Here is a 9,996-nt window from a genome sequence, read left to right on the forward strand (position 1 = left end):
TGATGTTGCATTTCTTTATTCCACTGTAGAACAAAGTTGTAGTATTGTCATGAGACCATAATGTGCAGATCTAAACAGAAGATCTGTTTAGGTCACACCAGGTCTTACTTAATAAAAGCGTCTCCAGGGAGACATAAAAACAGTCTGTCATAGTTCTCCAGAGTTCAGACACGCAGGTCCAGTGAGGGAGCTAGAGGTCGCTGGGCGCTCCCTTCAGGCTGGAGCGCTGCTTCTTCTGGTCCTTCTGACCCATCACTCTGTACAGTTTCTTCTTAGCCTCCCTCTGCCTCTTCAGCTTAGCCTCCTCGTCTTTCTCCTTTTGCTGCAGGAACTCTTTGTGTTTGGCGTGCTGCACCTTGTGGGCATTCTTCCTCTTGTAATTGTGGACTGTGCTCAGAGCATGGAGAAGTGCTGCCACCTAGAGGGCCAGAAGAAACTGTCATCTTCTAACATGAGGACAAGCCAATAAGCTGGGTTAGGGTTAGTGTTTGAAAAGAGATAACCCAATGCTGATATCAGTGGAACCCACTCAGACTTTATAGACAGAATGAAAATCCTGTTTAAGAGGAATGTCATTAACTCACTTTCAGCAAGGGATTGGTCAACTGAATATTTGAGGTTTTGTCTTCATCTCTTTACCAAACCATGCACGTTAGGGACGCGCCGACCAGGTTTTTTGCTGCAGATCACCACTGATCAACATGGATTGGCTTTTAATTTTTCACTTTAGGTATAAATGTTACTATGTGATCTGGCAAAACGGAAAAATGATCTGGTAATAAATTCACCTAATTTAGACATAAAACATACAAATACTTGCAGAGAATACAGCAACTACTCAGTCTAAAGGACAACTGAAAAACCTGCAATCAGTAAAATAAAATAACTGATTGCAGTTATTTGTAAATATCACAACACTGCAAACATCAAATAATGTCAAGTGAAAAAGGAAACATTCATTCAAAGTCAAACACAGGTTGCATCAAAATAAACAATCCTGAGTTACTGAATCAAAACTTCCTGAGAGCATGGCTGATTAATGCTGGTTCTGATTGGTTGTTTCTGACCGAGCGGAGTAATTCTGAAGAACACAGGGAGGAGGCAGAGGAGATCAATTATTTTTCAGACATCATCTGTCTTATGGTAGGACAAAGTGAAAATTTTAATAAATGTGAAAAATCTTTTTTCTTTTTTGTTTAAGTTACATGCTGCAGCTTTAAAAAGACGTTTGTGTGAGAGTTCACTGCAGGTGGAGGTTGAACGGCACTACGTCTGTGAAATATTATCACCAGTAGCACCAGAACCAGAACCATATTAGATTTGTTGTGTTGATGCATTTTCCCTCCTGAGGTCATTTTCCGTCTCAACAGCAAACATCTGTTATACACACTGAACCGCTTAACCACTAACACACTGTCTAGCCAAGGAACATGTGCATGGACTTAATCCGCGCAGACACAGATGTGTTTACATCTCAATGTGTTGAGATGTAAACACTGCACATAATTCTGTGTTCAGTCAAGGTAAATCATTGTCACTGTACGCTCAGTGCGTACCTCTGAAAGTACAACTACAGGTTATATCTAAGTTTGAGTGAAAGGAGGTGCCAGTGGTGTGATCTGGCTTTGTGACCTGTTAAATGCATCAACTACAAACCCATCCTTTTGGAATAATTCTGCCATCAGGTTTTTTTAAAAATAAAAACAAAAACAAGCTATGCTTAGCCTGGCGGGTGGGCCTGGGGGCTGCCATTCGCTGGGGAAACCCTGATTTAATGCTTGTATTTTATCTCTTCCACACACTGCAGACTAAACTTTCCTGCTCCTGGTTTCACTGTTTAACCCTGCTTAAGATACAGGGACATTAAAACCTCATAATTTTTTTACTCTGAGGTCCTGTGGTGTTGCACTGTGCTACAGGGTGTTTTGGAAAAACCATCAGACCGTCACCACCCAGCCCTACGGTGCTTCCTCACTGTCTAAGCATGATATCTCCCCTAACCCTGGGAGTGTTAAGAAATGGGGTCCACTGGATTCAGCAAGCTTTACCTTGAGCGCCTCCTGTAGGGGTTGCACTGACTTCGCCCTCGCTTTTACCCCTCACTTTTTTTGACCCCATTCCTCCTGAGAGTCTCCCTAAGACCAACGGTGGTTAAACCTGAACCAGATCCAGATAACTGATGTTTTTGCACCTGCCTTTTAACAAGCCCTTTCTTTGTACTCTCAGCCATGCTGCTTCCCCCTCGCTCTGCTTCGATGCAGCCGGTTACAGGCTGGTTACGTCATCAACAAGCATTACCATGGTTAACCTGTAGACTACAGATCTCTACAAATTTCTATCATTTCTCCCTTATGCCATTTATATTGTGCAATCCTACACTATACCAAATGAAATTATACCATAAAATAATTGCCATATCAATCAATTACACAGCTTAAAATATTAGCTTAGCACTCCCTCCTTATATCTTCACTGAAATAAGATTTTTCACCTGAATCTTGTAATAAAGAAATGCCAGGCAATATGCTTTTTGCCATATTCATTATAATATGCATTATAAACCACAAATGTTATTGGTAACGCTTTATTTGAAGGAGTCTTTATGAATGTTCTCATTAAGTGTCATTCGGTATATAATGACACTTTTAATGCAGAGTTGCTTTAAAAGTTGCCTTGAAAGTGCATTAAAAATGCCAACTTTGCATTAAAGGGTCATTATTTCCTGAATAACACCAGTCAAACATTCATAAAGACTCCTTCATGTTCACGACACATGTTATGTCATGTTTATGCACACCCCGTCAAATAAAGTGTTACCATCTTATTCTGTAGCATTGATGCTTCTGAACAGTACAGGTTGGGACCGGACCGTTGCCAGACGATGCCAAAGTCCACTGACATTTATTGTCAGATACCGAAGTTCATAAAAACAGATTTGTCTTAATAAATACAATAATGTGGAGCTTAAATGAAGTTGAAGTAACAGATAAATTTGTGGAAATCCTTTTCAGTCCAGTCCGGTTGTGCTCACCTTCCTCTCATGTGGCTCTCGGATCACGCTGGGCCTCTGGAGGTCCCTGGGGGTCCTTCCTTTGGGCTGCTGCTGTTTGGGTTTGCTCTTGAAGGGGAGGGCCTTCTGAAGCTCCTTGGGAATATGGAGGGGGTTGAAGCGGCGTGGAGCTCGAACCACCGGCTGGAAGGGAACCACATGGAGATTCACAACCAATCACTACATCAGGGAAATGTTATCCTATATATATATATATTTATATACACATCTTCCACAGAAAACCCTGTGGAAGAGAACTGTACCAGCTGTGGTGCCCAATCAACCAGAGTCTACCGATGTACCAGGTAGGAAAATATCCTAAGACTTTCCATTTTCGTGTCAAAAATTAAATATTAAAGTTTATCCATTCTGAACTGACTGTGGATCAGCGACAGAGCAGTTCTTCTGCAATCAGAAAGTTACAGGTTTGATTCCAGCTTCCTCCTGTCACATTTTAAAGGCACTTAACCATAGGTTGCCAAGCAACTTGCATACTGGTGAATGTGGCTGTAGCATAAAGCTACAGCCACATTCTGACTGGGAAGACGCACTTCCCTCAAAACTCATCTTGCTGAATAACAGCCCAAGAGTTGGGTCATGGGAGAACCAGTGTCTTCAATCCAGGACTTGAGGGCCTGTGTCCAGCAGCCTGAATCCCCTCCTCAGTATTCCTGCTAATGACTTTATATTACTCCGGTGTTTTGAAGCAGAGACACATCTATATGTTGCAGGACACGGGCCCTCGAGACCTGGAGTTGAGGAGCCCTGCAACAGACTAGGTTTGAGTGAATGAAATGTTCCGTCTCCTTGACAACCTGCTCAGAAGGCTGCCAGGATGTGTGTTGTACCTTGTACAGAGAGTCAGGGTTGGGTTTGTTGCGGATGCCCAGGTCATGTTTGAGCTGCCCCAGGGTCCTCATGCCTGACCAGCTGTCCTTCTGACCAGCAGGGAGCAGCAGAGAGGTAACGGGGTTGTAGAGCTGAGGGACCGACACTGGGTACCAGGAGCGCAGGAACACGATGTCTGCACACACAAACCAAAACACACAGTGTGCACATCACACTGACTTTTCCACTCAGCAGCACTGATCTGGTATGTTGTGGATGCATCTGTCTGGGGGACACAGCAGCAGGGTGAATTCACTGCAGCTGAAAAAAACTCAGTTTACTTCAACTGTTCTACAAAGAGAAACACACTTTCTGTTTGTAGAAAGTGTGTGTGATCCTGAGAGCACAGTTAATTGATACATACTTTAGAAATGTTTGCACATCTCATCTGAAGAGAATCCCAGCTAGGATTCCTCAGAGTCTCTAAACCAAACAGTAGAGATGAAGATGAGTAGTAGCTGTGCACCATAGAAACACTCACCACTCATGAGCAGTCGGTCCTCAAATGTGGCTCTGAAAGCTCCTGCAGGTGAAGACAGAGCCTTCTTGATCTGACCCCTGATGCCTGACACGGTTCGCACCGAGGCTCCTTCAAACTTGGCCACCTCCAGCACAGTGTTGAACATTCCCTGAGCAACAGAGAAACATTAGACCTGCTACAAGGACACAGTAGGCCTGCTGGTGAGCTGGTGTGTGTAAATACACAGAACATGTTCCCACCTTAACAAAGCAGGTATTCTTAAAGATCTTGAATGGATATCCAATCAGCTTGAGCTTCTTCACTATAGTCACTGACTTGTCCAGATCCAGAATGACTCCAGTGGCCGCGATACGAAAACTGGCCTGCAGACAAAAAAAAAAAAAGGGGAGTATAAAAACTGCACAGCTAAAAACATATTTTAAAGGAATCAAGAATTTTTTTTTTACCAAACCTGGAAAATAGAGATTGTGAAATATATTGAGAATCTAGAGCAGATTGTAGTTTATCAACATGGAGTCAGTCTTACCTTAGATCCAGTCACTGACTGCACAGCCAGGAAACCAGAACCCTGGGGTGTGATGGGACCTTTGAAGAGACAAGCCCAGAGAAAAGGACTTTTAAAATCACAATGTTTGAATGTTTGGATATTTAAAAATAGAAAACCTTCTACCAGAGTACAGATTCACTTGAAATATTGCCTGTCGTGTAAGGTCTTAATTATCCTGGGTTATATCTGCTGGGTTTCCTTAGAAACTTTAGAATCTACTTTGAGCAATTAATTGAGTACACTGCACTGTTTGACAACTAGGATCAGCTGGAATGTATGCATGATTGAATAAAAATGATCTTTTTTAAGTTCCTTGACGACATTTAATGTGAATACAGAAATCAATTTGAACTGAATACGTAGTCATTTGAGCCACAGCAGGGTTTCCCCCAGAAACCTTGTCAAGTCTGGTGGTCAGGGCACCATGGCAACCGCCATGTTTTCATATTAAAAATGCTAAGTTGACAGTAAATGTAAAAACATTGAGTAATTATGTTACTGAAAGATATTGTTTACAATACTTTAAACCAGGGGTCCCCAAACTTTTTCCTGCGAGGGCCACATAGCTGTTCCTTTTTCTGGTCGGGCCGGTCTTAGTTTTTGGAGAAAGAAACCTTAGAAAATTCTTGTCCACGGGGGAGTGGGGGCGCGACGACACATTCGCGCTTTTAGATAGATTTTTACCCAGAATGCAAATGGAAAAAACCGTGAGTGAAACGGTGACTGGGACTGACTAGTATATATTCCATTGAGGGAAAGTTAGTTTCACATCTGCTCAAGAGCCCCCTGGTGGAGTGGATGAAGAAAAATCCACATATAAACCAGAAAATACAATATATGAAAAAAAACACTGAATGCTCTCCTGGTATGAGCAGGCGGGCCGGATCCGGCATTGTTCAGGGGGCCGGACCAAATGACGTGGCGGGCCGGATCCGGCCCACGGGCCGTAGTTTGGGGACCCCTGCTTTAAACTATAGTCTTAAACGACAAACAAAAACACAATTAAAACACATTTTTTTGTACTTCAGCTAAAATTCAAACAAAGTAATCAGCCAGTGGATTATCAAACACAAATACTGGTCACATTTAGACCAGCTTTTTCTATTTTGTGACAGAGTGCAAAGAGGACACTGATTTTGGTTGCCTGCTCTTAATGGGACAGATTTTTCCGATTTCCGTTCTTCCGCGGTCGCACACTGAAATCTGGCTGACAAGTGGAGTAGAGCCCTCTCTACAGTTTGAGGCATTGTGCTGCTGCAAATAAAACAGAATGCTGTAACACTAAGAGGTGGGCAAGACATCCACCATCACACCAACACCTGGGAAATTATAAATTATCAATTTGCAGCGCAGACAGAGTTGAGCGATAGGCGAGTGTGTTGAGATGCAAAAGCACAAGCTACACATAGTCCATTGTTCACACAGATGCATCATTGTCACTGCAAGTTAAACACGCACCTTTAACAGCACAGCTATTTGTGGTTCACATTGAGCTTGCACAAGCAGAGGAAATGCTGAGGCTTTTAAATTTGATAATTACCTTGGTGCAGTATTATCTGAAGAAACATGAGGGGTTAGTAGAAATGCCGATACAGGTGAAGCTTCTCTGCAACAATGCCTTCCAAATCATCCAGTTTGAGTGGAAGACGGCACATGCAAACCACGCTGAGGTGAACTTCAGGGGTGCAGCTGCCACAGCACACGAGTGATTAGTGCGCCCCCATCTGTTCAATGCACCAACTATAAACCAGTCTTTCAGAAACACCTCAGCTCTGCTGGTGAAGTTCGCAGTGCAGAGCACAGCAAATACACATACAGTCTGGGGTCACTAATATATAAATATATATATTTAAAATAAAAACAAGCAATGCTTAGCCTGGCAGGGGGGTAAGCCACTGGGGGAAATCCTGCACAGTCAGCGATTTTTCTCACTGGAGAAATTGTTCCATCTATTCATCTGTTTGAAGTGTGATGGCATGATGTGGGTTTTCTGTTCAGAATGTTGAATATTACTTAAACTGAGTGATTAATTGCAATTGAATGTGTAAAAACAGATGACAATTTTAGTTTCTACCCATCCACTGAAAAACACAGAGCGACCATTAAATCTGAATGAAGCCAGTTGTCATCAGTTTCAAACAGATTCAATGATGAGTGGAACTTTGTTTTGCACAGAGCAGCAGCGCCTCACCCCAGATGGAGGCTCCACAGTGCATGTGCTGTGGCGTGTACTTGAGCAGGCGGTGGCGCCCGTTGTGATCTTCCATGTGAAACAGAGGGATGGTCTGGAAGCGGCGCCAGCCCAAGGAGAAGATCAGAGGATCCTTCGTCTTCAGGATCCGCTCGTACCATCTGTGTTTCTTTAGTCGCATCTGGCTCACACACACAAACACACACACAGTTAATTAGGAATCCTTTTTTGTCCATGCTGCAGAAAGCAACTCCATCCAACACACTTCAACCATGGACTCGGCGGTTTAGAAACACCTAAAGATAATACACACTGCTTCATCTGGGTAAAGGTGCATGTTGTCAGCTGACAGTGCGTGTACATACCTGGAGATATCCTAAGTTGCCTTCGCTGGAGCCCAGCCCACCAAGGATTATGGGATAATGGGCATCAAAGTTTGTCACAAACTCACACGGCAAAGAGCCAATTTCCACCCGGATGTACATTCCAGGTCGGAAGCCTTCATACTGAACCCTGCTCTCATCGTCCATGTCCCCAAACGCCGCTCTGTTCAGCTGGGTGTCAACAGGAAGACAGACAGGAACCAGTCAGTCAGACTGGAAGCAGCAACCAGTCAGTCAGTCAGACTGGTAGCTGTACCTCTGCCTGCTTCTGCAGCTCCTCCTTCAGGTCGTCAAAGTATGTGGCGTCTCCGTCATCATACTCGGAGTTGAACCGTTCCTTCAGTCGGCGTTTCTTCTCCAAACGTTTGTTCTTTTGAACCTCTTCATCATCCATCTTCACCTGGGGCTCTTCATCATCATCATCATCATCGTCGTCCTGTGTATCCTGGAGATCACACGGTGGGTTAGGACAACTGTTGAGATGGTCAATCTGCACCAGTAAACCCTGATCTGCTGGTCCCATCATGAGTATTTCTAGTTGAAGATGGACAGCAGCCCTCATCAACCCGTCACAGAGCTGACCTGACCTGACCTCTGGCTCTTCAGCAGTAAAAGCTGAAGAACCTCAGCATCTTTTCAAAGGATGAAACATAATAGTAAATGAGATTATTACTGTCCGTCATGACAGCTAAATACACCTCCTGAATAACTACAACTATATTAAACTATTTTTCCTGTCTTGTTTTGTTTTTGGATTCTTTCATTGGTTCTGATGGTACATTACATCACACAGAAGTTCAAAATGTGAAGACATGCAAGCCTCTGGAGGAAAACAAACTGGGTTCTTCAAACACAAACGGTCACATCTGGCGCTGCTGCATCCCGTACCTGAGGCTGGCTCACATGGACTTCTCCTGTCTCCAGATCTTCAAAGTCCCCATACAGCTCTTCTAAACAAAGCATACAGACCACTCATATCAGTTCATCTTCTGTATTGTGGGAATAATATCAATAGTAATCACAGGACAGAAAGGAACACAATGGAAGCACTACGGAGATAAACACCCAAAAAACACTGTTGGGTGGGACTATCAGAGCAATAGAAAACTATGATTGAGTTTTAGACTTCTGCTGAGGAAGGTAAGATCGGTGTATAAGATCAGCTTTACATGCAATTTCCAGCCAATCACCAATCTAATGAAATTAAGGAAATTGGTGCTCCCCCTAATAAGAGCATGATGTAGAGCAGAGCGAGTTTCTGTTGCTGAACTCTTCCTACCGTCTTGTTTCAGCAGCGTGGCTGCATCCTGGCCCTCCTCCCACTTCCCCGTAACAAAGCAGTCCCTGATGGAGTCCAGCACCTGAAACACACAACATTCCATATCAACATGGCTGCATTCTGTAGGCCACCAGCTCAGCAGCCTCAGTGTGGACAAAGCAGGTAGAAGTTGACCTCTTGGACATCCCAGTCGTGGCCAGTGTCGGCGTGGAAACGGGAACAGTCCAGAGCGTTCGCCTGGAGCTTTTTGCTTTTCTGAGGTCGGCTGACTCTGAACAGCCCTCCCAGTTCCTCCTCCTCTTCCTCCGATTCCGTCACCTCGACAACTGCAAAACAAAGCCAGTGGGTTTGAGACATCCTTCAGAGAGCCACACTGTGTAGATGTTAGAAAACATATCACAATATAAACATTTCATATGATGAAATGATTACTTACTTAGGGTTAGGGATTTTTACTACCAGCTATGAGGCACGGCAGTGAAACCTGAAATTCCTGCTGAGCAAGTTACTCAACAGGTTGTTGCTAGGTAACACTTAGCTGCTTAGCTGGCTGTGAGAGGTGAAGCAGCTAAAGCTTTTCCTCTGCTTCCATCCCCCAGAATGCTGTGCAGAGATCAGAGTTCAGTGAAATTACTGAATATTAAAACGTATGCATTATCTATTGACCACATGCTTATGGTGATATGTTGTTACTGATTGACTGCCACGGCCTACTAGATGTTCATAAATGAGTCACAAAGGGTCAATCATAAATCGACGGATTTATTATCTGAAGAAATGAAACCAGACTGCGTACCTGAACCATAAACAAGTTTTCTCAGATTTGGGGCAGCTTCTTGTTGCCGTAGGAACGCCTCCGCTGCTTTCTGTTGCAGACCCTCCTTCCATTTGAGAGCCCCTGTGAGTGTGAACGGAGAGTTAAAGCATGAAGAGAAAACACAAAGTCCCTGCAGGTCAGTGGCCGATCCTGTTGGCAGAACCGGGTCAATCAGGAGGATGGAGTGAGGGAGGGGAGGCCCCTGGTGGCCTGGGCCCAGTATGAATGTGTCAGCGAATACAACAGTCCTGAATCTATGTGACTGAACATGGGCTTCATTTGAAGCATGTCAGAACCTTTACAGGTCTCCTTCAGAGACAAAATCTAACAGCTTTGACTGGTATACAGCAGCAATTAAAAT

The 9,996-nt window shown here is 43.9% G+C and overlaps 1 protein-coding gene across 1 annotated transcript; it reads right to left on the reverse strand.

Annotated features, from left to right (window-relative positions):
- On the reverse strand, positions 1-9,915 carry bms1 (BMS1 ribosome biogenesis factor; the record flags this gene model as incomplete). Its single annotated transcript, XM_015017522.1, has 13 exons — positions 1-418; positions 3,032-3,193; positions 3,898-4,073; positions 4,419-4,566; positions 4,658-4,780; positions 4,945-5,003; positions 7,157-7,337; positions 7,522-7,710; positions 7,796-7,984; positions 8,428-8,489; positions 8,819-8,900; positions 8,993-9,144; positions 9,615-9,915. Coding segments are annotated over 13 exons (2,052 nt in total), but the record flags the coding sequence as incomplete, so codon positions are not given.
- Positions 9,916-9,996: the final 81 nt, after the last annotated feature.

This window comes from Poecilia latipinna, unplaced genomic scaffold (assembly GCF_001443285.1).
Source record: "Poecilia latipinna isolate Pla-1442-1.1 unplaced genomic scaffold, P_latipinna-1.0 Scaffold2154, whole genome shotgun sequence".
Taxonomy (NCBI): Eukaryota; Metazoa; Chordata; class Actinopteri; order Cyprinodontiformes; family Poeciliidae; genus Poecilia; species Poecilia latipinna.